Source organism: Pezoporus occidentalis, unplaced genomic scaffold, assembly GCF_034315485.1.
Source record: "Pezoporus occidentalis ecotype Australia unplaced genomic scaffold, CSIRO_AGI_Poc_V1 ctg357, whole genome shotgun sequence".
Lineage (NCBI taxonomy): Eukaryota > Metazoa > Chordata > Aves > Psittaciformes > Psittacidae > Pezoporus > Pezoporus occidentalis.
This window is the reverse complement of record NW_026915560.1, coordinates 118597-144708: the sequence shown is the minus strand read 5'-3', so window position 1 is coordinate 144708 and position 26112 is coordinate 118597. Positions and strand designations below refer to the sequence as shown.

General features: G+C 66.6%; 1 protein-coding gene across 1 annotated transcript; it reads right to left on the bottom strand.

The window, feature by feature from the left end:
* Positions 1–76: 76 nt before the first annotated feature.
* Positions 77–24127, bottom strand: KMT2D (lysine methyltransferase 2D). Its single transcript, XM_062630658.1, has 54 exons — positions 24017–24127; positions 23806–23941; positions 23484–23719; positions 23260–23357; positions 23014–23176; positions 22758–22916; positions 22553–22674; positions 22316–22467; positions 21509–22242; positions 21204–21320; positions 20290–21134; positions 20049–20162; positions 19647–19757; positions 19457–19561; positions 19052–19233; positions 18814–18978; positions 18620–18729; positions 18252–18299; positions 17948–18163; positions 17729–17872; positions 17499–17615; positions 17263–17387; positions 16963–17152; positions 16787–16861; positions 16345–16449; positions 16070–16252; positions 15870–15954; positions 15543–15787; positions 15313–15386; positions 15177–15227; positions 13380–15056; positions 13095–13271; positions 12873–13015; positions 10708–12719; positions 10289–10412; positions 10112–10199; positions 9938–10004; positions 9609–9841; positions 6775–9522; positions 6554–6697; positions 6316–6480; positions 6073–6229; positions 5901–5982; positions 5648–5823; positions 5128–5261; positions 4904–5039; positions 4682–4821; positions 3302–4475; positions 2885–3021; positions 2645–2775; positions 2277–2562; positions 2117–2190; positions 1923–2031; positions 77–1848 (listed from the first exon to the last, which is right to left on the bottom strand). Exons 1-54 carry the CDS (start codon positions 24063–24065, stop codon positions 1756–1758), a joined length of 15663 nt encoding a protein of 5220 aa, XP_062486642.1. The 5' UTR covers positions 24066–24127; the 3' UTR covers positions 77–1755.
* Between the last annotated feature and the right edge of the window lie 1985 nt (positions 24128–26112).

Sequence of the window (26112 nt, the reverse complement as noted above, 5' to 3'; positions counted from 1 at the left end):
CCGATGGGGCGGCCCCAAAGGGACCCGCCCGTCCCCCAAGTGCCCCCCCGCACCCCCCCCATGGAGGGAGGCAGCGGCTTCTCACGCGCTTTATTTAAAATAACATCCAGTGGTTGCGGACTCGGTAAAAACGGGGCTCGCGGCGCCGGGGCTGTACAGGGAACGCTCGCGGAACCGTTCGAACGCCCATCCCCGCCCCCACTCGCGGGTTTGTGGCTGCTTTTGTTTTTTTTTTTTTGTCCTTTTTTAACTTTTTTTTTTTTTTTAAAACATTTTCACCTTAAACCTTTTTGCAGCTTTTTTTTTTTTTTTTTTAAGGTTGCGGAAGCAGCTTTTCAATCCCCCCCCGCCCCCCCCCCATCGCTTTGCACCATCCCCATCACAACAGGGGGGGGCTGAGAGGGGGGAGTTCGGGGGGGTCCCCCCTCTGCGCGATGTGTTTGTGCGTTAAGAGATCCCGACCCCGCTGCCCCGGGGGGGGTGGGGGGGGCTGTGCCAAGGAGGGGGGGGCGCAGCCGGCAGCAGGGGGGGCCGCTGTGTAATGCCCCGTGGCTTCTCTGAGCCCCCCCCAAGCCCCCCCCCAAATAGCTCCAAAACGTCGGAGATTGGGTTGCAAAATGCCGCGGCCCCCCCCGTGCCCCCGCACCCCAAATCTCAGCCCACCAGAGCACAAAGACCCCACCCATCTCATATATACAATATAAGGTATAAATAGATAAATAACCTTCCCCCCCCCCAGTCCCCACCCTGCGCTGACAGCGGCTGCCCCCACTATGGGGGCTGATGCGAGTAAGGGCCCCCCCCCGACCCCCCCATTGCTGGGGGAGCGGGGCTGGCACACCCCTATCCCCCCTCTCGCACCTTGACACGGTGCAGGGCTGGGGACAAGGGCATCCCCCCCTGCTTTTGCCATGGAGCCCGGCAAGGGGGGCTCCTGCTGCCACATCCAAAGAGAGGAGAGGGGGGAACACATCCCCATGGAGAAGGGACCCCCCCCACCCATGGTGGGGAGGACCCGATGGGGGGGGGGCTGGGGGGGGGTGTCTCACATTTCAAAATCACAACAGAAAAGGTAGAAGAATCATAATCTAAGACGTCAAATGAGGTAGGTTTGGGTGCAGAAGCTCCTGTGTCTGCCGGGGGGGCCCTCGCTGCGGGTCTTGTCCACACGCACAAACAAGAAGAGATTCGAAAGGAACCGAGCGAGCTCTGGCCGCGGGCGGCGCAGAGCCCGGATTGTCGAGCTCAAGGAGTCTGTTACTTGGTACTTTTAGCGAGCAAAAATGTTATTAGTTTCTAAAAAAAAAAAAAAAAAAAAAAAAGAGAAAAAAAAAAGGAAAATAAAATTAAAAAGGAAAAAAACCCCCCAAAAACAACAACAAAAAAAAAACCCTAAAGTTGGGAGAGAGGAAAAAAAGCCGGATCCGGATCCGGCTCCGGTGCCGCGGCTGCTGCTGCCATCCCGCATGGAGGCGGGGGATGGAGATGGGGGGGTCTCTCTCTCTCTTGCTGGGGTCCCCCCCGACACAAACACTTGATTCCTCGCAGGACGAACCAAAGAAAACCCTGAGTTGCCAGTTCGTGCGTCCGTCCGTGCGTCCCGCGTGGGCAGGGCCGGCAGCGGCGGCTCCCTCCCCGCGGCCTGGCCCCCCCCGGCACCTCCCGTGGCCCCCAGTTGGGTCGTGGCGAGGTGGCAGTGTGGTGGGGAGGGGCATTGTGTGCGCCCCCCCCCCCCCCGGCTACTTCTTATCCCACTTAGTTCATCCACTTGCGACAGTTCCAGGCTCCACAGTGGCAGGGGATCTTGTGCTGATCGTCCTCAAAGTCGAACTGGTAGTCGTAGGTGAGCTGTGGGGGAGCACAGAGTCAGCCACAGGTCAGAGCCAGCTCCCAGGCCCCCCCCGCAAGGGTCCCTGCCTGACCTCCTCCCCCTTGGGGATACGCCGGCTGGAGATGATGATGATCTTGTCCTCCTTGTCGAAGGTCACGACTTCAGCCACGCAGTTCGGGGCGCACGAGTGGTTGATGTACCTGGAGGGGGCACAGAGAGGGGTGCTGGGGGGGTCAGCGCCCACCCGGGGGGGTCCCACCACCCCTAAAGCCCCCTCATGCTCACCTGGCAGGGCCCCCGGTCAGCGTGGCGTCAATGACGTGCTCGTTGTTGATGCGGAACATGTAGATGCCGCGGTTCTGGTGGGGTTAAGAGGGTGTCATTGGGTGCTCCCAGGCCCCCACATCCCACCAGAGACACCCCCCACATCCCATCGGATCCGCACCTGCTCCTCATAGATCTTCTCCCGCCGGTTGGCCACCTCGTTGCGGATGATGGTGCCGATGTACTCAATGACCATGGTGTGCTTCTCGATATCCTTGGCCGCGTAGAGCCCCAGTCCCTGGATGCGGGAGCGTGCCAGGTACACGTTGTTCTTCCACTCCGTCTTCAGGCGCCGGTACTGGGAGGACTTGGAGTGCACAAACTGCTTGCTGTAGGGCGTGTTGGTCTCACCGGTGAATGTGCTCTGGTAGGCCTTGGACATGCTTGTGCTGTTCAGGGTGTGGGGCCTGCCAGTGTGGGTGAGAGCAGGTCAGAGCTGAGCGATCCCGCGGGATCCTGGCTCTCCCGGGGGGTCCCGGCCCCACTCACCGCTTGTAGTGGGTGAGGATCTTGGGCTCGGAGCGGGCACAGCCGGTGGGGTTGATCATCAGCGGCAGCTCCATCAGTGGGTGCCGCCCGTACCGGAACAGGTAGTTCTGGCAGCTCTCAACGCCAGGCAGCTATGGGGAGGGGACGCTGAACGGTGGCACTGCAGCCACAGGGCCCCTTTGCAATGGGGTTGACCCCCATAGCGGAGAGGAGGCTCCCCCGAGCCCAGGCAGGACTTACCGACTCCGCGATGCGCAGCACCGCATGCACTGTGAGGCCAAAGAGCTCTTCGCCCTTCAGGTACTCGGGGAAGAGGCGCAGCATGTCAGCTTCCTTCCTCATCATCGCCACCGGCTCGATGATCCGGTTCCAGACGGCTGCAGAGGGGAAAGGAAGGGTTGGAGCCAGGGAATGCTGCAGCCCACTCGCCTCCACCTCCAGCCACCCCAGGTCTTCCGATTGCCATGTAACCACCTGTTTTGGTGCAGCTCAGCCATCAGCAGGGCAGGGGATGGAGGAAGGCAGGGGATGCAGGAGGAGACCAGAGAATGCAGGAGGAGGATGGAGGAGAAGGGCAGGGAATGAAAAAGATGGGATACAGAAGGAAGGCATGGGATGCAGGAGAGCAGCAGCCAAGCACCCGCAGCTCTTGCTTACCTTGTGGGGAGGAGTCAGAGAAGACCAGATCCTCCAGGCCCTGCTCGATGACCTGCACCACGAACTCGGGGCGGCCGTTGTTCTCGCAGATGGTGCAGCGGTAGCAGCAGCGGCGGTTGTTGGTTCGCAGGCTCCAGTAGATGCGCGTGGCCTCGTAGCCCACGGGGTAGAGGGCTGTGACACTGTGGAAATCGGCCATCTGGTGTGGCAGGAGCTGGCCGATGGCGTGGAAGACCAAGCCCCCAACACGGAACATGTGGAGCCGCTCGCCGCGCTGGATGATACTGGCGATTTGCTTCACCTCGTCCCGCTCAATGTACACACGGCGGAACACTGTAAAGCTGCTCAGCTCCTGCTCACATGGGCCCTTCAGCTTGTGCACGGGGCACAGCATGGTCTTGTCCTTGAAGAACATGCACTTGGCGCGGATGGCGCAGGCGAAGTGGTACACGCTGGGGCAGCGGATGCGGTTGCAGCTGTTGGTGGCGCCGGTTTTCTGGCACAAGGAGCACTTGGTGAGCAGCCCGCGGTGCAGAGCCACCTCCACATTGATCAGGGCCCCTCCTTGTGTCTCGTACACCTCGGTGGACCACAGGGCGCAGTTCAGGTGGACCCAGAGGTCCAGGTCGAGGTTGAGCAAGCGCGCAGGCCCATCTGTGGCGCCGTCGCCCTCCTCGTGGCAGAAGCAGCACTTGCGCAGGTCCCGTGGCACCTTCTCGGGGCGCAGCGTGGTGCCCAGCTTGTCAATGAACTCCGCAATCTCCTTGTCCCCGTCCCGCTTGGCCCCCCCTTTCTGGATGGTGACGAGGAAGCGCAACCGTTTCCACCTCACCCCCTTCCACTTCTTGAGCCGTGGCCGCGCTTCGTCCCCATCCTCAGGTGGGCGTGAGCGCGGTTTGAAGCGCGGCGGCGAGTGGAGACCCGCGGCCCCGTCCTCCTCCTGGGGGGCTGGCGATGGGCCTGGGGGTAGTGGGGACAGGAGGGCCGGGGCTGCCTCGGGGGCTGCCACAGGGTCAGGGACCCGGGCGGCCTCAGTGGGGCTGGATGGGGAGGGGACGGAGGGGGACAGCGGGGGAGAGGGCTCCTGCGGCATCACCGAGAGCTGCCGCACGTCCAGGTTGGAGACGTTGTTGACGTAGCAGTGGTGAAGGGTCTTCTCGGGCACCGGGCTCTCCTGCAGCACAGGGAGGGGGCACAGGTCAGAGCAGCCTGGGAATGAAGACCCCCAAACCTCACCATCCCCTTCCGCACCAGCCTGGAAGACTCTGCACCCTCTACATGGTCACACTTGGTGCCAAAGCACCCCCTCCTGCACCCTGGTGCAGCCACAGCCTGCCAGGCACCCCACTACCGCCGGGGGTACCCCTGCACTGCGCTGACCTGTCTGAGCAGTGTCAGGAGGTCCAGATCGCCCTTGAGGCTGTAGCCAGGCAGCACCGCATCGAACTGTTTCAGCCACTCGGAGCTGCTGTCCGGCACCTTCCCTGCCAGTGCCACCTTCTCCTTGGCACCGAGCACCCCTGGGGACAAAGGCAGGAGCCCATCAGGGGGTGCCCAGGCTGGGGACATGAGGGAGACGATGGGCACAAGTCAGATGCTCACCAGCCATGTCCGTCTCCACCTTTTTGGCCTCGACTACAGCCGCTCGCACAGCACCGTCGGGGAACAGCACCTCATAGGAGCTGGGGATCTTCATGCTCAGCAGCTCAGCCATGGCCACCATCACCCCATTGAGGTTCTGGGCGAGAGGAGGGGGTAGGCCCAGGACCCTGATGCCACCATGCAGGGACCCCCAGGGTCCCACCTGTCCCCAGCCCCTCACTCACCTTAGCTGCTGCTGCAGACACTGTCAGCATGACAGAGACCTCGCTGCTCTTACCCTTCTCCCACGGGGAACCCACCTTCCCAGGGGGGGCCCCAAAGGGTTCCGGGACCTCATAGGGCTTCGTGTCCGGGAACACTGGGGTGCAGAGAAAGGGGTCACAGCCGCACAGCCTCAACCCCACCACCAGACACCCCTGCAGAACCAGTGCTGGGACTCCCATCACCTTGTGGGTGACAGGCTGGGTTGCGGGAACAGGGAACAGGCCAGCCCCAATGCATGCTGAAGAGTCTTCCCCTGCTCCTCCATACCTAAGGACCCCTCCTGCTCCATCCATCCACTGCATAGACCCCTTCCCACCCAATTCAAGTGCTCTGCAGTCCCCCTCCCCTGCATGGTCTTTACATCCCATGGATGCTCCTGCCCGGTCCGTATACCCCACCAACCCCCTCCTGCCTGCTTCACATGCACCACAGGCCCCCCCTGCCCTGCTCCATGCACCCCCCCATCCCAGTGCAACCCACCTGGGATACTGGCCCGGGGGATGATGGGGATGATGGGGGACAGCACCCGCTCCTCCAGCTCCGGCTTGGCCTCGCTGAGCAGGGGGAAGCGCAGCAGCTCCTCACCCAGGACGCTCTCTGGGGACGAGGCCGGGACGATGCTGTCGGGGGAATCACTCTCGTCGTCGCTTTCCATCCTGTGGGGAGGGAGGCGTCAGGGGAAGGTGTCACCCATGGAGGGGTCCCTGTGGCAGGAGGGGTCCTCAGGACTAACCTGACGTCCTCGGTCTGGTTGTGAGGAGGGGTGGGCAGAGCTGCCAGCAGGTCCAGGCTCTTCACCTCCACAGCTGCTCTGTCTGCATGCAGAAAGGACCGGTATCACCGGGGGGTGATGGGAAGCAGTTGGGGGGCTGTGCCACCCCTGTGCCCACCACGCTCATCATCACCTTTGTGGCCATGGGGCTTGCGGGCTGGGTCACTGTCCTTGGGCTGCTCCCCCAGCTCCTCTGGGGCCGTGACACCGTTCACCATCTTTTGCTGCACAGAGGGCGGTGGTGTGGGGGGCAGCGAGGAGGGTGGCGTGGGTGGGTTGCTGAGGTTGTTCTGGGCAGGGAGATACAAGTGGGGTGAATACCATGAGGTGCTGCAGCCCCCTGTTGGGGGCCAACAGCACAACCCCCCCGCTTTACCTTGGTGAGCAGCTGGGAGTAATAGTCGGGCACGCTGTCGAGCATGGCGCTGCCGAAGGCGCCATGGAGCTGGCTTTTGCCATTGATGGGGCTGCTGCCAAAGGGCGCGAAGAGGCTGAAGTTGGCTGCGATGGTTGGCTCCGTCAGCGGCAGCAGCGACAGCTCCTGTGGGCAGAGCAGTGAGGAGGGGCCGGGCGGGGAGCAGCCCCCTCCCCACACCCCTGCCCCATGGCTGTACCTGCTTCAGCTGCCTCATGAGGGCCTCTCCCGGCCGCAGCCCCTCGTCCTTCCGCAGCTTCTTGCGGGAGGCTGGAACCCGCTCGTTGCCCTTCTGCACCCGCTTGGGCTTGGTGGGCGCCGGCTTCCTTGCGATGGAGGGGTCCTGAGAGGGAGAGTGGACACCAGGATGAGCATAGCCCCACAGCCACCAGCCCCTCCTGCCCCACGGCTCCCACTCACCTCCCGGCCCAGCAGCACCGGTGGTGGCCGTGGCTCTATCCCGGTGCCCCGGTTCTCCGTGTGCCCGTTGAGCTCGCCTAGGCTCTGCGCTGAAAGCTGCACGTTCTTGGCTCGCAGTAGCTTCTGCAGCAGGAGGTGCCCAGCCTCAGAGCGGCCACCCGGGGCCAGGAGGCTGTTGGCTTGGCTGGCCCCGGGGTCGCCCTTAGCCTCTGGTTTTGGGGCTTCATCCCCATCCAGCTCACACTGTGCCACCACCACCGCCTCCTCCTTCGGCTCCTGCTTCACCAGCACCGCTGCGGCTTCACCCACTGCAGGGGCCCCCTCTGGCCCTGCCCCATTGATGCGGGTCTCACTGGGGTCTGCACTGGGTGCCTCGGGGTCCCAGGAACTGTGCTGTGGGTCAGGGATGGTGCCAGTCGGTGCCGACCCCTGCTCCATGGGTGCCGTGGGGCTGGGGACCAAGGCCGGCACCCCTGGTGACATCTTCTTTGGCTCTTGAGGGCTCTGCTCGGGGCTGGCTAGGTGCTGGGGGGCGCAGCCCAGGGGCGAGGGGGCCGGCGGTGTGGGGAGCCGCACAAGGCCGGGCTGGGGGCCACGGGCAGCCAGTGCTGCCTGCACCAGCTCCGTCAGTGGCTGCTGGGGGGGCTGCACTGGCAGTGCCCGGCCCTGCTCAAAGCCCGGCTGAGCCTCCGCCGGGGTGCCCGGCCGGGGTTGAAACAGGGCCCCTGGCGGGCGGGGGGGCTGCCGAGCAGTGGAGCCATATTCCGGGGCCTGCCCGGGGAAGGGACCGGGGGTCCGGAGCGCCTGGCTCTGCTGCAGCAGGTTCTGCTGGTGCCGCTGCACCAGGAGCGCCTGGAGCTGCTGCTGCTGCTGCGGCGTCAAGTGCCGCAGCTGCGGGTTCTTGGCCAGGACCCCCTGGAGCTGCGCCCGGATCTGCCCCATCATGGGGCCCGGCACCTGCCCCAGTAGCCCCGGGGGCAGTGCAGCCGAACCCGGTGCTGGAGCTGCTTTGTGCTGCACGGGGCTCTGGAGCCGTGGTTGCCCCTTGCCCGGCTGCTCTGGTGCCCGCGGGCCCGTCCCGCAGCCCAGCGGCGGCTCCAGCACCCCAGCAGCGTCCCCGTGCTCAGGGTGGGCAGCACTAGGGCTCTGCAGGGGTGCGGCGAGCAAGGCACCTGGCTGCATGGAGCCTGCCCGAAGCGCTGCCTGCGGTGAGGCCAAGAGGAGCTGCTGGCCCTGCCCCAGCTCAGCCTGGTGCTTGGGGGCCAGGGGCTCGCTGAGGGCTCCCTGCTGCTCCCCGTGCAGCTGCGCTCCGATCTCGCTGCCCTCAGCGGGCAGGGTGCTGCATTCCACCCCTCCAGGCTGCTCCTTAGCAGCCAGGACCGCCGGGGCCGGCTGCATTCCCTGACTCAGGTGCAGCACAGAGGGAGCCTGGGCCCCCGTGCCGTGCTGCGGAAAGTGCTGGATCGAGGGTTGCCCCTGGCCCAGCCCCAGGAGACCCGAGTTCTGCTGCTGCTGCTGCTGCTGCTGCGGGGCCAGCAGCGCCCGTGCCTGCCCCAGCTGCTGGGACAGCACAAGACGGTGGCTCAGCATCCCCGGAGTCTGCGGGGCCACTTGGGGCGAGCCCAGCACCCGCTGCTGGTGTGGTGCCAGCAGGACCTGGCGCTGGGGCTGGCCCAGCACTGCCTGGTGCTGCAGCCCTGCTGCCTGCGTGTGGCCCACCAAGCCCGGCTGCTGCTGTGGGGAGAGCTGCTGCACCAACAGGCTCTGCTGGCTGCCCATCAGCCCTGGCTGCTTCGGCACCATGGGCTGCCCCACCGTGCCCGGCTGTGGTGCTGGGGCAGGCTGCTGCTGGCCCAGCAGGCCGGGCTGGCCCACCATGGCTGCTTGTCCCATGACGCCAGGCTGCTGCATGGATGCCTGTGCCATCACGCTGGGCTGCTGCATGGATGCTTGTCCCATGATGCCAGGCTGCTGCAGGGATGTCTGTGCCATCACACCTGGCTGTTGCATTGAAGCTTGTCCCACGACACCCGCCTGTTGCATCGAGGTCTGGGCCATCATGCCCTGTGGCTGCATCGAGGTCTGTCCCATGACACCCGTTTGCTGCATTGACACCTGGCCCATGACGCTCTGCTGCTGCATGCCTGCCTGTCCCATCACTCCTGGCTGCTGCATGGACGACTGTGCCATGACGCCCTGTTGCTGCATTGACGCTTGTGGCATCACGCCCGATTGCTGCAGCGACGCCTGGCCCATCAGCCCTGGCTGCTGCTGCTGCTGCTGCAGTGACACTTGTCCCAGCATGTTCTGCTGCTGCTGCAGCTTCTGGGCCAGCTGCATCCTCTGGAGCTGCCTCTCCTGCATGAGGCGGGTGTCTGCGCCCAGCCCGCGCAGCGTGGGGTTTCCAGCAAAGAACGCATTGGACGTGCTGGGCACTGGAGCGCCCCCCACGCCTTGCTGGCCCATGAAGGACAGGCCCTGCTGCACGGCCATGGACATGCTGCCTTGGGGCAGGCGCAGCCCTCCTGGCTGCCCTGGCTGCTGGCCAAGGCCTTGGGCACCCACCACAGTCCCCACAGTCTGCTGTACGCCGTGTGGCGAGAGCAGCTGCCCAGGGAGCTTGGACATGAGACGGGGGCTCTGTGAGGGGCTCAGGGCCATCACAGCTGAGGCCTGGTGCTGGTGCTGCTGCTGCTTGTTGCGGTACTCGGCCATGAGGTTGGTGTGCTCCTTCTGCTGCTTCCGAACCTGCCGGGCACAGCGCGGGGTTAGCACCGGGGATGGTGGGGGGTTAGCACCAGGGATGCGGTGTCCACCTCCACTCAGGATCCTACCTGGTCCAGCTGCTTCTGGATCTTGCTCTGCTGCTCCGTCACCAGCTTCAGCTTCTCAGCATCGGCCTCGGGGAACTCGCGCCCGGCTTTCTTGGCCGTGCGTTGTTTGGCACACAGGGCTTTGCGTGACTTGCGGTGCGCCCCGATCTGCTCCTCCAGCACCTTCAGCTGCATCTGCAGGAGCTGCTGCGTGTGGAACAGCCACTCCTCGTACTGCCGCTGGTCCGTCTCATCTGTGGGAGCGGGGAAAGGGCTGGGATCAGAGCGGAGCAGCCCCGGAGCCAGCCCAGCTCCTGAGATCCAGCAGTGCTACCCAAAGCAGTACTCACTGATGACGCCCTGTGCAAAGGTGGGTGGGTTGGGGCGAGCCTGGGCTGGGTCTGTGCTGCTCCGTTCCTGCCAGAGAATGGAGGGTTGGGGACACTGGGGACACCAGACCCTATCCCCAGTGCAGCTCCTGCCTGAGCACCGAAGCAGGGACCAACCCCGGGCACCCCACTCACTTGTCCGCTCCCTGCCAGCAAGTGATTCTGCACCTCAGAGACAGATGGGCCCCCCGAGAGCCGCTGGGCCAGCAGAGAAACCTGTTGCCTTTGGGGGGGGACACAGAGATGAGAGATGAGCCCCAAGGCAACCCCTGCCCACCCAGAGCGTGCCCCACTGCCTGCCATGCTCCATACCTGTTCATGCCCTGGGCCACCCCGATGCTGCCCTGAGCCATCACTTTCTTGATACCCTTCAGTGCCACCATCTTGGCCTTGGCAATGGGGTCCATGATGTCCTCGGCTGCAAATTTGTCCAGGTCTGCCACAAAGAGTGAGGGGTTTAAAGTGAAACAGGGAAAGGTCAGATTGGATTTACAGCAGGAGCTCTTCCCTGTGAGGGTGGTGGGACACGGGAATGGGCTGAATGAAGCTGTGGCTGCCCCATCCCTGGCAATATTCAACACCAGGTTGAACAGAGCCTTGGGTGACATGGTCTGACATGGGGTTTTCCCTGCCCAGATGGCAGAGCTGGAACCGAATGATCTTAAGGTGCTTTCCAGCCCCAAATCCACCCAAAAGGGGCCTCCCCCAAACCACTCACCCACAGCCCCTACCTGTGTCTGGGAAGAAGCTGTTGGCCAATTGCTGCTGCATGACGAGCTGGGGGGGCTTCATGCCCAGGACAGGTGGCTGCACCCCAGCCATGGGCTTCTGCACGAGCACTTGCTGCTGGCCCTGCTGCTGCGGTGGCGCCAGGGCCACCTGCACGCCGTGGGAGGCTGCCAGCACGTGCGGCTGTGCGGGGGCCATGCTCATGTGTGGGGCCAGTGCTGGGCCCTGCTGCGGGGCACCAAGCCGGGGTGGCTGCGCTGGCATCAGTGGGGGCCTGGCCACCATCCCCAGCTGCAGCGGGGTCTGCGGGGTGCCCAGGCGTGGGGGCTGCCCCTCGGAGGGGGGCACGGGGCCTGCGGGGTGCAGCAGGGGGTGCCCCGGGAGGTGCGGGGTGCCACGGGGCAGGTGCACTGACATCTGCTGCTTCTTCTGCAGCTCCTTCTTCTCGTGCTCCAGCAGGTCCTCGATGAGCAGTGGCAGCTCACTGGCCACCAGCGAGCTCTCCATCTTGTCCAAGTCATCGGCTGGCGAGTGCCGGGCACTGCCCAGCCCCAGGGCCCCGCTGTCCAGCTCGAACTTCTCCAGCAAGGGGTTGCTCTGGGGGCCCAGCTGGGCAGAAGCCAGTCCCCGGCTGCCGTACGGGTCCTTCTCCGGCACAGGGACTGCAGCATGGCCACTGCTTGGGAAATTGGTCAAGCCGAGGCGGGCCGGGCCGGCACCAGGGCTCAGGAGGCTCTGGCTGGGCTTGAGGCTCAGCCCCAGCGAGGCAGAGATCTTGTCTGTACCCTGCAGCGCCTCTGACTTGACGGGGAGGCGCTCGGGGCCGCCGGCGGTGAACTGACAGGGAGAGGTCTTGAGGCATCTGTCCTCCAGCTTGGGCTTGATGTCGGTGGGAAGCGAACCCACCTTCACCTCTGCAGTGTCTGTAGGGCAGGGAGCAGAGCCCAGGCCCACCCCAGGCACCACTAGCCCTTCCTTGGGCACCTCCTGGTCCTCCACAGATGCGGCTGAGTCTTTGCCATCCCCGGGGTCAGGGAGCTTCAAGCTGGTAGCTGGTGGCTCTGTCTTCAGCTGGGCTTCGCGCTCGGCTTTCTCATTGGCCGACTCGACCAGGCGCAGATGCTCGTTGAAGATGTCCTTCTTATCACCCGTGTCCAGCTCGGGGTCAGTGTAGGCCAGGAGGTCGAACTCGTCCCCGTTCAGCAGGTCATCCAGGTGGGGATCCGCTGTTTCCAGGCTGTCCAGGTTGTCCAAGTCATCATCCCCTTTGGCCACATCTGGATCCAGGCTCAGGTTGGCCAAATCATCGTCATCTTCCAGGTCTTTGTGGGAACCAAAGTCATCATCAAGATCAGGCTCCACTGGCACCTCACAGGGCAGGCGCGCCCCTTCCAGGCTTAGGTGGCTCTTCCCAGGGGCTGGAGCCAGCGCAGGCTCGGCTGCGGGAGCATCCTTGGGAGCATCGGGGCGCAGGGCAGAGCCTGAGGACAGGGGGCGTGAGGGCACGTGTGGCAGCTCCATGCTGGGGCCCGGCAGCGGCGCGGCCACTTTGCCATGGGACTGGTGGTGGCTGTTGCTCATCTCGACTCCCTGCGGCGACGCGGGTGGCAGCAGCACTGGCACCTTCTGTGGCTGCAGCACAGGCAGCGGCTGCATGGGCACAACAGGGGTGCAGAGCCCCGGCGCTGTGCTCTCCTCCCCTGGCAGGAAGAAGCGCGGCCGCGGGAAGGCGGAACCCAGGACCCCCCCGGGGCCCTTCTGCACGTTGTGGCGCAGCTCAATGAACGGGGCTCCCATGGCTGCGGGCGCGGAGGGCACCGCATCACGGGTACCCAGGCTGCCCACGGCGCTGCCCGCGCCTGGCGGGGCGAAGCGGGATGTGACCGGGAGCCGCAGGGCCGCGGCAGCTGCCGTCTGCTGCTGCTGCTGTTGGTGCTGCCAGAGGTGCTGCTGTGGGGATGGCGCCGGGAACACCCCACGGGGGTAGAAGGCTTGAGGGGGCCCCACTGCTGCCCTGCAAAACACCGTGACCACGGCGTTGGGACCTACGGGCACTGCCACACACAGCACTGTGGGCTCCAGTGAAACCACAGCCTCTGTGGTGCTCCCCATGGGGAAGGGTTGGGGTGAAGCCCTACTGGTGCCCAACCTGCTCCGGGGCACTCACCTCCCGTTGATGTCCATAGCAGATGGTGTAGCCGCTGGCGGGGGCCGCGAGAGCCGCTCATCCTGCGTGAATGCTGCCGGCACCATGACGGAGCCAGGCAGCTTGCCGGTGCCTGTGGCCAGGGTCCCCATCAGGCTCTTGTCCTGCGATGGGAGACAAGGTCTCAGTGTCATCACTGCACCCACCGACGGGCTCTCAGCAGAGCAGTGCCCTGTGCTCTACCTGTGCCGCTGGGTACGGGGCCATGGCGCGGCTCAGCTCGAAGGCCTGGCTGCCGGCCTCGGGTGCCCAAGATGCCGGGGAGGCCGTGGCTGCCGCCGCTGCTGCGCTCTCCTTCTCCTGCCGAAGGCTGTTCCGCTGGATCTGCTGCCGGATGAGCAGCTCCCGGAGCCGCTGGCGCTGGGACACAGCGTCAGGACCCGGAGCACAGACAGCGGATCCTCAACCCCACCACAAGGGTCCCGGTTCCCCCCTCACATCCCCTCCCAAGCCCAGTCCAGCCCTTACCTGCCGCTGCTTCTCCAGCTCTGACTGGCTCATGGTGCCAAGGGACCCGTCCTGGCTGCCGGGCAGCTCCGCCAGGTCCCGGTTTAGGGGTGCTGAGAGGCCCACGGCTGCCTCCTCCCTCTTGTCGCCCACTGACCCCAGTGCAGCTCGGGGCAGGAAGGGGACAGAGGGGTCCTGCTGCTGCTGCGGGGTGGCCGGGGGCTGCTGCGGTAGCACCGAGGGCGGACGGAGCGGGGACAGGCTGTAGGTGTCAGTACCCGTGGCGCCCGGCCCCAGTGGGCTCCCGGCTTGGTGGAACCCAGGTGATGAGGCGTAGGCTGAGCTCTGGGGCTTGCTGGGGATGTAATGGCTGTTGATCCCGTGGGGCTGGTGGGACGGGGAGCCCTTGAGTGGCTCCAGCACGGCCGGGGGGAAGGTGAAGCGCATGGAGGGCTGCCCCCCAGTGAAGACGCTGGTGCCGGGAGAGCGGGCGAAGGGCGGCTGCTGCCCGGCCGGTGCCTTGGCGTGGGGGTCTCCGGAGGGGGTACCCCCAAACCCACCCCCGGCTGCCACCACCGCCTTGAAGCCCGGCTCTGGCATCTGGGGCCGGGGGGGCTTGTGCAAGGGGGTGAAGGGATCACGGGACTGAGGCCGGGAGGGCGGCTGGGAATAGGGGTCTGGGGACTGGAAGCGGGGCGTGACTGGGGACTGGCAAAAGGCTTCATTGGAGAGGGGACGGGGGGTGAGCGGGGACTGGGAGCTGGACTGGGACTGGGGGCTGGCAGGGACACGGGAAAAGGGCTCTGAGGGTAGGGAGCGGGGTGGGAGGGCGCAGCAGGCGTCCGGGGGCTGCAGCCGAGGCGTCAGCGGGGGCTGCGCGTAGGGGTCCAGGTAGGGCGACTGCCGGTAGAGCTCAGGGTGGGATGGGGGGGAAGGGGCCAGCGGGTGGGGGTCCGGGGGCCGGTGCCCCAGCCCTGGGCTCTGCGGCTCCACCTGCGGCACCCGCGGGGTCATGGGGGCTTTGAAGACATCGGCCCCCTTCAGCTCCACAGCGGAGAGGTGGGGGCCTCCCGGGGAGTCCCCATAGCCCATGGGAGGAGCATAGCTGGGGGAGCAGACCGCCAGGCCCCCCCCTTCCTCTTTCTTCACCTCCAGCCCCTTCTTCTGCTCCCCAAAAGGGAGGGGAGAGAGCAGGGCCTCAGGGGGCCGAGCCCCGGGGCTCCCCGGCACTGAGAGGTTGTCCAAGGAGGGGCACCGGGGCTTGAGAAAAGGGTCGGGGGTGCCGGGCTGGTGCCGGGGGGTGCCGGGCGGTGTGGGGTGGAAGTCGGGGGGCCCGGAGCGGGGCTGGGGCTGGCTGGGGAAGGGCTGGAAGGCAGCACCCGCCGTGGGGCTCTGGCCCAGGGGCGAGGGGAAGCGCGGCTCCAGCGCATAGGCAGGGCCTGTGCTGTAGGGCTCATGCGAAGGCACTTGGGCAGGGGACTGGGGGGGCAGCTTCAGGAAGAGCTCACTGGGAGACTCCGGCCCCACTCCGGCCCCTGGGGGGGGCTTCAGGAAGCCCTCGCCGGCGCCGGCAGGGGGGCTGCCGATGTAGACGGTCTGCGTCCCCGGCGGCACCGGGATCCGCAGGTGCAGCGAGGGCCGCTCCGGCTTGCGCAGTCCCTCCCCTTTGGTCTGCTTGTTGATCTGGCTCTCAGCCTGCTGCAGAGAGAGCCCGGCTGTCAGGGGGTGGCCACGGGGCTTAATGGGGGGCTATGGGGCTAATGGGGGGCTATGGGACACCCCCGGGGCCGCCGGGCACCTCCGCGCTCCCGCACATACCTTCTGCACCTTGTTGATGCGATGAGCCGCCCGGTTATCTTTGGCCTTTTGCTAACAAAAACACGAAGGAGCTGACTCCCGGCCCCCCGGCGCCCCAGCCCCACCCCGGCCCCAGCAACCCCCCGCCAGAACTCACCAAATATGGGGCTTTGTCTGTGGCAGGGACCTTCCTCCAGAGCTTCATGATCTGTTTGCAACGGCTCGACCAGTCTGGGAGGCCAGTAGGAGCAGAGGGAGAGAAGAGGGACATTAGTCCCTGCCTGTCCCACATCCCCTGCGTGCCTCCCATCATCGCTGCATGGAACACCTCAGTAGGTAAGGTCTCCCCGTGGAGCAGAGAACAGGACAGCCCCCTCAGAGCCCTACCTGGATAATCCTGCTTGAGATTGGGGAAGTTCATGTTGGCGTAGAGCACGGGTGAGATTGTGGAGAGCTCGCCCAGCTCCTCGTCCTTCTCCCAGCGCTGGAGGCTGCGCTGGTTGTAGGACAAACCGTCCCCCTCACCCTCTGTCGTGGGTGTTGTGGGTGTTGAGGGGGTGGTGGCGGCCGAGCTGCTAGCCCAGGGGCTCTCGGGCTCGCAGTGGTCGGGGCTGAAGAAGCCGCTTCGCTCCCTGCATGGAGAGGAGACAGTCATGGGCTGCAACAAAGGGGTCCCCGCTGAGCACCCTGGGTCCACCCCGGCTTCGCACGTACCTGCTGTCGAGGAATGGGGATTGACAGACGCCCGGGTATGAATCCAGGGACACGGATCCAGAGAGCGAGCCCAGGGAAACGCTCCCTGTGAGGAGAGAGGGGTCGCAGCCCTCAGATAATGCAAGATCCCCCCAAAACATTCACCCCTGCAGCAACAGGGAAGCCCCCATCCCAACCCCCAGACCTCCTCCTTCACCCACCCTGCCCTGGCAGCTGGAGATCTCCCTGCAGGAAGGGGCGCTGTGCCTGGCCGGGCTCCTGCCCTGCACCTCCTCTCTCCATCGCAGCGGCCACACAGTTGAGGGGCTGCTCCCCACGCTCCGCCGAGCCCAGCACGTCCTTGAAGAGCTGCTGCACGTCCTTGCTCTCCATCTTGGGCAGCTCTGCAGGGGCAGGAGAGCAGAGCCGTGCCGTGGGGCAGGGCTCACAGTGATGGGAGGCCGAGGAGGTGATGATGGACATGGAGGTTCCTCACCTTCCGTAGGGATCTTGTCCAGATCGGAGCTGAGCACGCCCTCCCCTGGGGTCGCTGGCTTCTCTGTGTCCCCGGGGTCTGGGGAGTCCTTCGGCTCATCAGTGCCTGCAGGGAGGAACCAGCAGATGCTGGGGATGCCCTCAGCACCCCAGGACCCCCCTCTGCTCTCAGTCCCTGCAAGAGGAATCCTCCCATCCACCAGGGGGACAGAAGCCCTCCCAGCCACCAGGGCCACGCAGAGCGCTGCACTGCTACGCCGCACTCTATGATCACCAGCGCCATGAAGTCACCGAGGGACACCATTGAGTTTCCCCTCCCTCTTTCCCCACGCAGACTAGAGCGCGCTCAACCACGGAGCAGCCCCGTCTCTATGATGGCAGGCGCTCTCTGCCGCCCCCTGCAGGAGCCCACGGAGGACGCGGTTTGGGTCCCGTGGGCTCACCCAGGTCCTCGCCCTTTGCCTCGTCTTTGCCCTCATCATCGGGAGCCGCAGCGCTGCCGTCGGTGCTGTCGTCCCCTATGGGGCACCAGACATCAGTGGGGCAGCAGAGCTAAGTGGGGCTGGTGCAACACAGGGACCCCCAACCGCCCGCCATGCCCACGGGGACCCACGCTCACCACGGGGGTGCACCGGAGGCTCCCTCCTGTCGTGGGGGACTCCCTGCAGCGCCCCAGCCAGGCTGGGGTCCCCCTTGTGCCGTGGGGCGCCCTGGCCCAGGGAGGGGCGCGCAGTGCCGTCCCCGACGCCCCCCGCTGCCAGCAGTGCCCGGCGGCTCAGGTCCATCAGTGCCTTCCCAAAGAACGCCTCCTGCTCCAATGGGAACGGTGTAAGCGCCTCCCTCCATCCCATCCCGTGTGTCCCAAAGCCTCCTCCAGCACCACCCCAAAGCCACCTCCGTATCCCTCCATCCATCTCACCTGCAGGTACGGGGGGAACATGTCCTCCAACTTGCTCTTCTTCCTTCCCCGGCGCTTCTTCTTCTCGTCCCCCTCTCCCGAGCCCGGGTCCAGGCCACCCTCAGCTGGGAGGTCACCCGGAGCCCCTGCAACAGCCCCCCTGTTAACACCTTCCCCAAACCCAGTTTGGGGCTGCTCCAGCAGCAGGATGGCAGCAGCACCCCAGGGAAGGGATCAGGGATGTCCCCAGGCTCTACCATCCTCTGGGTGCCCCTCGGTGCTCAGCCCCTCGCGCCCCACTTCAGCCAACACCGCTGAGACCTTCTTGAGGCGCGTGTGGGACTTGCGCTGCCGCACCATGAACCCACCGATGCCTGGGGGGCAGAGGGAGAGGTGATGGGGATGGGTCAGGGCACACAATAAGGCGGTGAGGATGGGTCCCAGTGGGCTCAGAGGGGCATCCTGGCTCCAGGGGGGCAGCACTCACCTGGCCGATAGGGTTTGCGCTTCCTCTTCTTGCACTCCTCCGGGTCCTCCAGCCCCTTCCCCGAGTCCACATCAGCCCCAATGTCACGGTCAGGGCTGGCCGCAGCCTCCAGCTTGATCTCACACTCCATGTGCTCAACACCCACTGCCAAGGTAGAACAAGAAACACGTTAACAGGGTCCACAGCCCCCCCACACCTCACCCTGCTGCCAACACCCACCCTCAGCCTTGAGCAGCTCCTCAGCATCCAGGTCTCCGTCCTTCTTGTCATCGGAGCCCAGGGGGTCGCTCCCCTCCAGGCTCCCATCGCCGTTGAGGGCGCCCGGGCGGCCCTTGCGCTGGCGCCGTTTGTGCAGGGGGGACAGGGAGAGGTTGCGCAGCACGGCCATGCCCGTCTCCGTCAGCCATACACCCTCGAAGCGGAAATACTGCGGCTCTGCAGGGACAGGAGGCAGGTTTGGGGGTGAAAACCAGCGCTGGGTGCATGGCAATGGGAATGGCACCAAGAACGGCACTGCATGTACCTGGTTCCTTCACCTTGACCGAGGCAGCCTCTGTGGGAGATGTGGGTGCTGCAGAGGTAAAAGCAGATGAGAGGTGAGCCCCTGATGTCATAGAAACCCAGCCTGGTCTGGGTTGGGAATGACTAGAAGCTGATGTAGTTTCACAGGCAGGGACACCTTCCACTAGAGCAGGTTGCTCCAGCCTAGTCTTTAACACTGCCAGGGATGCGGCATCAAAACCTTCCCCATTCAACCCACCCCAGCGTCCCACCGCCCTCACGGTGAAGAACTTCCTCCTAAGATCCTATCTCATCCTCCCCTCTAGCAAGTTAAACCCATCACCCCTTGTCCTGCTGCTACACCACATGCTCCCCATCCTGGCCACTCACCGGCCGGTTTGACCACGTAGGGCTGGCAGGCGCTGCAGTCGAAGCCTTCATCTGCAGCCTGCTCCACCTCCTCCTCGGTGAAGAGGCTGTCACAGGCCGCATGCAGCCACCTGCAGGCAAAGCAGGGACCCCCATCAGCATCCCTCCACGGCCACCCCATCCGGGGTCCACCCCATGCCGAGCGCCCCTCTCACCGGTCGCAGTGGCGGCATTGGATGAGCAGATCGTCCTCCACATACTTCTGGCGGCAGAAGGGGCAGACGACAAGGCTGGCACAGGGCGCGCAGTGGGTGTAGTTGTTCTGCCACTCGCAGTGGAAGCCGGGGGACGCTGCTCCGCACTGCACGCAGCACACACACCTGAGGGGCGATACAGGGGATCAACACCAGCTCTAACCCCAACCCAAGGCTCCCCCCATGCCTGGCCACACACCACTTGCACTTCCAGCCACCCTTGGGCACGGTCTGCAACGGCGGGTCCAGGCAGTACGTGTGGTAGCTGATGTCGCAGTCGTCGCAGAGCAGCAGGCGCGAGGGGTCGGAGGCTTTGCCACACACCTCGCACACAATGCACTCCACGCAGCGCCAGCCCTTCAGCAGCATCACCTTCGTGATCTGGGCATGGGGACGGGGAGGCAATGTGAGACCCAGGGATGGCCACGGGAGGGCCCAGCGCACGGCATGGCCATGGGGAACAGCCCAAAGCCATGTGGCCATGACCTCATGCATGCACTCCAAGAGACATGGCTCAGTTGTGTGGATCCCCATGGGGCAAAGCACGCTCCCATCAGTCCAATGTGGGGCTGAGGGGTACCAGGGGGGTCCCGGTTGCCCTCACCTTGCTGTTGACACAGTAGGGGTGATAGCACTGGGAGCACTGGGAGCAGGCGAGGAGGTGCCCCTCGGCCCCACGCCCGAAGCTGCCGCACACCACACACATGTCCTGGGGAAGAGGGACCATGAGGGGAGCCGGGCTTGGAGCATCTGTCCCGTCCCATCCCTCTGTCCGTCCCGCAGCGCCCCAGTACCTGCATGAGCACGAACTTGTCGGTGTTGGAGAAGAGGACGACTGTGTTCTGCATTGTGTCATCATCGTCCTCATCCTCCTCCTTGCTGGGCGAGCTCTCCACGTCGGCGAGCTGGGGACAGAGCAGGGAGCTCAGCATCCACAAGCACAGATCCTTCCATGCACTTTGGGGGCCACAGGATCATGCTGCCCACCCCACCAGTCCTATGCTTGTGGGGTGAACCTCCAGCCCCACAGCACGTCACTGCAGCACAGCAAGCAGTCACATACTTTCCTCCCTCCCCATCTAACCCAGGGGTTCCCAAGCATTTCCTAGGCCCTGGAATGGTTGGGAAAGGAATGAAGGAGCTCAGCTCTCAGCCCTGCCACCCAACAGCCCGGGGTACCCAGCACCCATCCTTACTGCTAAGGTGTCAACAGACGACGTGGTTGACTTCAGGCGCGCACGGCCCCGGCCCCGGGCCCCATGGGACCCACCTCGGGGTCGCCTCCTCCCAGGGAAGCTGCTGCTGCGACCCTAGGGCAAAGGGGAGAGGGGAGTTAGAGCCACGGGACCCCACCACAGGGCCCAATCCTGCCCCCATGGCAGCGTGGGCAGGATCAGGGCTCACAGTGGGTGCTTATGTGTGCCGCCCCCCCAGCACCTGCTTGACACGGGAGCGCCCTGGGGAGCTGCGGCGCCGGCTCTTGTCCCCGTCCCCTTTGGCTGCGGGCTCGAAGAGCAGCGAATCATCAGTCTCAGCACCCAGCGGCAGCGACCCCACATCCTCCTTCTGCAGGCTGGCGTCGGCCGAGGCCAGGCCCAGCTCCAGCGACAGGGACCCAGCGCCCTCGGGGTCCGGGGAGCCCAGCAACGGCTCGGAGCCGGGGAAGCTGCTGCTTGTGTCACCCTGGCTCAGGTTGGAGATCTCATTGAGGATGTCGGGGCGCGGGCGCAGGGTGGGGGGCTCGGCACCACCCTCGTCCCCACGGTCCAGCTTGACCCCGGCCGCGCACACCTCCATGGGGGTCTCGGGCCGCAGCTCCTCTGGCTCCAGGAGCAAGGGGGAGCCCTTGGCCTCGGGGTCTCCCCTGGCCCGGCCTTCCTCCAGAACCTCCTCCTCGCTCAGTGGGGGGGAGCTGCCGCTGGTGCCCTCCCGCTCCAGCCTCGGTGCTTCCTCCTCCTCCTCCTCTTCCTCCTCAGCCAGCCCAGGATAGGGCCCCAGTTCCGGAGCTGGGCTGCTCCGGGGGGGGAGTCCGGGGGGCCTGCCTGGAGACCCCCCCTCCGCACCGCCCGTCTCCATCTCCTCATCCTCGGGGGGCTCGGCGGGGGCCGGGACGCAGGCAGGGGAGCCCAGGGGGGGAGGAGGGGAGCCGGGGGACTCGGTCTCCATGGCCGGGGGGCTGCTGGGGGGCTCGGGCAGTGCTGGGGGGGGGCGCTCGGGCTCCTCATCCTCATTGGCAGCAGAAGAGAGGTCTGCAGGGGGGGCGGGTGAGACGGCACAGAGATCTGGGGGGGTAAAGGGGGTCAGAGAGTATCCCAGCAAAGGCACCCCCCCCAGTGCACCCCCAAACCCACCGGGGGGGGCCGGCAGCGGGGGGACCGGCTCCAGCTCCAGCTCCATCTCCTCCTCAGGGAGCACCTCCCGGGCCAGCGCCGGAGCCTCCTCTGCCACAACCACCTCGGGGAGGAGACCTGCGGGGTGCGGCTGGGGTGAGGGGGGTGCCCCCACCACCCACTGTGCCACAATTGCCCCCCAGGCACCCCCCAACAGGCAGCAATGAATGTGGGTCGGTTGAGGGTCACACAAGAGCAGTGACCCCCACAACCACAGGAAACAAAAGGCGAAATGGGGGAAGAAAAAGACACCCCCCCCCATTTACCTGGTGGCGCCGGGTCCTCCTCGGGGGGCAGCTCCTCACTGGGGAGCGGCTCTTCAGGGGACAGCTCAGCTGGGGGAGGATCCTCAGGGGAGGGGTTGTTGGGGGGCAGCTCGTCGGGTGGGGGTTCCTCAAGAAGTGGTTCTTGAGAGGGAAACTTCTCAAGATTTTTCTCAGGGGACAGCTGCTCAAGGGGCAGCTCTTCAGGGGGGGACTCCTCAGGCAGGGATTTATCAGGGGGCAACTCATCCAGGGCAGGGATGTCAGGGGGCAGCTCATCCAAGAGCGGGATTCTGGGGGAGAGCTCCTCCAAGGGGGGTATTTCAGGGGGCAGCTCAAGGGGAGGCTCACTGGGGGGTGGTTCACTGGGGGGCAGCTCCTCCAGGGGGGGTCTGACAATGGGGACCTCATCAAGGGCTGGTTGCTCAAGGGACAGCTCCTCAGGGGGTGGCTCACTGGGGGGCAGCCCAACAGGAGGGGGTTCCTCGGGGGGCTGCATGTCTGGGTGTGGGTGCACGTCAGGGGGGGGCTGCACGTCAGGGGGGGGCTCATCAGGGGGCAGTTCATCGGGGGGCACCTCCACAGCGGTCAGCTCGCCAGGAGGGGCCCCGCCATCACCTGGGGGTCCCTCTTTGGGGTGCCCCCCTGCCTGCACCTCCTCACTGCACCCCACAGGCTCTGGCTCAGGGGTGGGGCCGGGCACATCCGTCACCTCACTGTGCTGGGGGGACACCAACCTGCATGGGGGGCACAAGGTGAGGGGTGCAGGGCTCAGCCCCCCCAGCCCCAGCACCCCCCATGCACACTCACGTCAGGGCGGGGGGCTCCGGTGCAGTCCCTGGGACCCCGCTGGCAGCTCGGTGCTGGTGGCAGCTCTCACACACCGAAAAGCCCCGGTACCAGCGGGAGCCAGGCTCCAGCGCCGCCGCACACCGCCCACACTCCGAGCACACCCGGCAGCTCTGGGGGGGGCAAACAGAGACCTGTTATGGGGTGCGGGGGGGCATCAACACCCCCTGACCCCCCCTTGGTGAAATCAGGACCCACCGTGCACTTCCAGGAGACTGGGGGGGTGCTCTCATCAGCCGGCTCCATGCAGAACGTGTGGCAGCCCTTGTCACAGCCCTCACACACCAGCAGCTTGGAGTCGTCACCGCGCTGCCTGTAGGGTGCATGGGGGTGTGAAGGTGGTGACCCCACCCTTGCATCCCTCGCTGTGTGTGTGTCCATGGGGACAGGGCTCACCTGCAAGCCTGGCACACTCTGCACTGGGGGCACTGCCACCCCGAGCGTTTGCTGGGGGTGAGGGTGACGTCCAGGCAGAGCCCATGGTAGTGCTGCCCGCAGCCGGTGCAGAGCACCAGGTCCCGCAGGTCCCCCGGCCCCATGCACACCAGGCACCGCACGTCCTCTGCACAGAGACAACAGGGGGTCAGGGGCACCCCACACCGGGCTCTGGCCCCCAGGACACCCCAATGCAGGGTGGGGGGCACCAGCCACACACGCACCCATCTGCAGCGCCTCGGCCACGTGCTCGGGACACAGAAGCCGCAGGGTCTCCAAGGACTGGAAGCAGCCGCTGGCGGCGGCGCAGGGGAAGTGGTAGAAGCGGCAGCAGGCGCTGGCCCGGCACGGGATGGTGGCCCCCCGCCGCCGGCAGTGTTCACATTGCTGCGGGCACAGAGCCCCGGGGGGGTCACTACAGGGGCCAGGGCAGCCCCCACCAGTGCCCCCCCTGCCCCGGGTCTAGGTACCTGTGAGATCCCTGAGAAAACAGCTCTGTTCACAGCTCCCGGCTCCTGATCCGCGCCGCATGCCCAGGCTGCGCAGCAGCGGTGCACCCAGCAGTGCCCTGCGGGGAGCTGGCATCAGCACCAGGTGTGGGACATGGGAACACCAGGATGGGGACACTGGGAATGATGGGATGGGGATGTAGGGAACAGCGGGATGGGGACACTGGCACTGTGGCCATGCTCACCCGTGGGCTCAAAGAGCTGTGCCAGTGTCACGCCCTCCGAGAAGCCGACCTGGGCTGGGTCATCCCCCAGCGGCTCCGGCTCCAGTTCCGGGGGTCCCTGCTCAGGCCCCTCGGGGGGCTCATGCCCCCCCAGCAGCTGGCTCCAGTCGGGTGCGGGCTCAAAGCGCTGCAGCTCCCACTGCCCGTGCGGGCTCCAGTCCCCACAGTTGCAGAGGGCGCAGCGGCGCAGGGGGAGGCTGTGAGAGGCAAGCACAGGAGGTGGGTCAGGAGCACTGCCACCCCCTCCTCAGCTCCTTGTCACTCTCTGACCCCCCCTCCTCACCTGCTGGCCTGGGGCGGTCGCTGCGTGTCCGTGCTCTCCGTGCCCTCCGGCTCCGGCCCCGCGGAGGCTCCTTCAGGAGGTTTCAGGGGGTCCCCCTCAGCGCTGCCCATCTCCTCTGCGGCCACAGCCCCATCGGCTGGGGGGAGCAGGTGTCAGTGCCCATGGCAGGGGACATGGCACCAAACCTTCCCCCCAGCACCCGCATTCTCACCCAGCGTGGTCGCGTCCTTCTCCTCACTGGGCAGCTGCTGCTCGTCCATTCTGCCTCCGGCGTCCCTCGGGGGGGGGGGGGCCGCGGCTGCGGGGGGGGGGCAGAGCCATCAGGGACGCACCCCCAACCCCCTAGCCCAAGGGACAGGGCAGGTCCCCACCGAATGTGGGGATCTCAGTGGGGCAGAAGCATCACTTCCCATGCAGACCATAAGCTCCAAGGGGGTTCCTGCACCCACCCACCCACCCCTCCAGTCCCCAAGTGCCCCCCATAGCCCACAGTTCCCCCACTGAGGCTGCACAGGAACCGCATGACCCCGATTAAATTAAAGGGGAAGGTTCCATGGGGGACCAGCCCCCAGGGTGCCACCGGGACGCCCCCATGGCAGCACAGAGGGGGCACAACCAGGACACCCCTGTTCCTCCCACAGCAGGACTTGGGGTGCAGGACGAATGAGGGTGCCCAGGACCAGCACCAGCAGCAGCCCGTGGCTCAGTTTCCCCCCACAGTCCCAAAAGGGGTGCAAGGAGGTGGGTCACCCCCAAGAATTGACCCACCGGGGCTTCACGGACACCCCAAAACAAGGGTGGGGACACGGCAAAGGGGACCCCAAACCGGGCAGCACCGGGGGGTCCGGCCCCTCCCACCCCAGAACATCACGAACGGGCCCGCAATGGGGCAGCCCCCGGATCCCCGCGCTCGGAGCAGGGTCCCCGTCCCGGCGCCGCCACTCCGCAGACCCCCGCCCCCGGCGATCCCGGCAGGGGGTTAAGGCCGCCCCGGGTTCCCTGCGCCCTCCCCGGAAGGGCTCCGACGTGCACCGGGGCTGGGGAGGGGGGGGGAGCCGTGGAGGGGCCCGGCCGGGCCTGCTCTCCCCCCGGGGTCCTGCAGCACCGAGCGGGACGCCCCCCACCCGCCCCGGAGCCCCCGCGCCGCCTCCCGCCGCTCCTGGTACAACCGGGCCCTCCCGGGGGGCCGAGCGAGCCAGGCCCACTGCCCCGGCCCGTCGCGGCCTACCCGGGCCCAGGGACCCCGCAGCGCCAGGCCGGGCCTCGGGCTCAGGCCGGAGCCACACCGGCTCCGCGGGCGGTACCGGCGCCGGTAGCGGACACAAAGGGAGCCGGGGGCCGCGCTCCGGGCCCGGGGAGGCCTGGCCGGGCGGCGGCGCCGCGGCCCGGGACCGGGCGCGGGGCCTCCCCCGTTGCGGGGCCTCTGGGGCCCGGTCCTGACCGCGCGGAGACCCCCCCCGGGGCCGCCCCCCGTCCCCCGCCCCGCGCTTACCCCCGCGGCCGCCCTACGCCGACGGGCCTCGGGGCGCGGGGCGGACGGTGCTCCCCGGCGCGGCCATTTCCAGAGGAAAGTAGGTCCCGCCGCCCGCCCCCCGCCCCGCCCCGCCCGCCCCCGCCCGCCCCACCGGGGCCGCCGCGCTGCGCCCCCGGGGCACGCGGCCGGGGCACAGGCGGGAGGGGGGGGCGCCGCGCTCGCACTACTTAGCGGCGGGGGCTCGGGCGGAGGGAGACGTTGCGGGGCCGGACGTGCGCGGACGCGGAGGGAAGGGGGGGGTGTGTGACGGCGAGGGCCGCAGCGCACGCTGCCGGGAGGGAGGGATCCCTCCGCCACGTTTAACCCCGGCGGCGCCGGTGCGGGCGTCGCGCACGTGGGCACGGCGGGGCGGAACCGGGCACGGAACAGGCCACTCCCCCCCCCGAACACCCACCCCCGTGAACCGGGGCCGGAGGGAGGGGCCGAGCCCCGTGACACCGGTGCTGCTCTCGCGCTTTGCTCCCCCTTCCCCCCCCCGACAGCCCTAAGCCCCTCCCGGTACCGGGCGTCCGGGGCTACGCACACGGGGAGCCCCACGGGCGCCCCCCAGTGGGGGGGAGGACCCGGGCCCACTCGGTACCCCGCTGCCCCGAGGTGGGCACCGAGGGCAGAGACGGGGTTCGGAAAGGCAGCTCTGGGGCTGGGGGAGTGCAGAACCCTCCCTCGCCTGCACCCCAATACCCCCTATGGCACCTCCTCGCACCCCCATCATTAAGCGGCAGGAATTGGCCTGGCTGGGTGCAGATGAGCCACATGGGAACCGCACACACACA

Excerpts from the sequence above, each read along its gene's own strand:
- KMT2D (XM_062630658.1), bottom strand. The coding sequence starts at position 24,065 with ATGGACGAGCAGCAGCTGCCCAGTGAGGAGAAGGACGCGACCACGCTG. Across the intron at positions 5,040-5,127 it reads TGTCTGCAGCAGCAGCTAAG|AACCTCAATGGGGTGATGGT; the intron begins GTGAGTGAGGGG and ends CCTCTCGCCCAG. Across the intron at positions 2,563-2,644 it reads ATCCTCACCCACTACAAGCG|GCCCCACACCCTGAACAGCA; the intron begins GTGAGTGGGGCC and ends CCACACTGGCAG.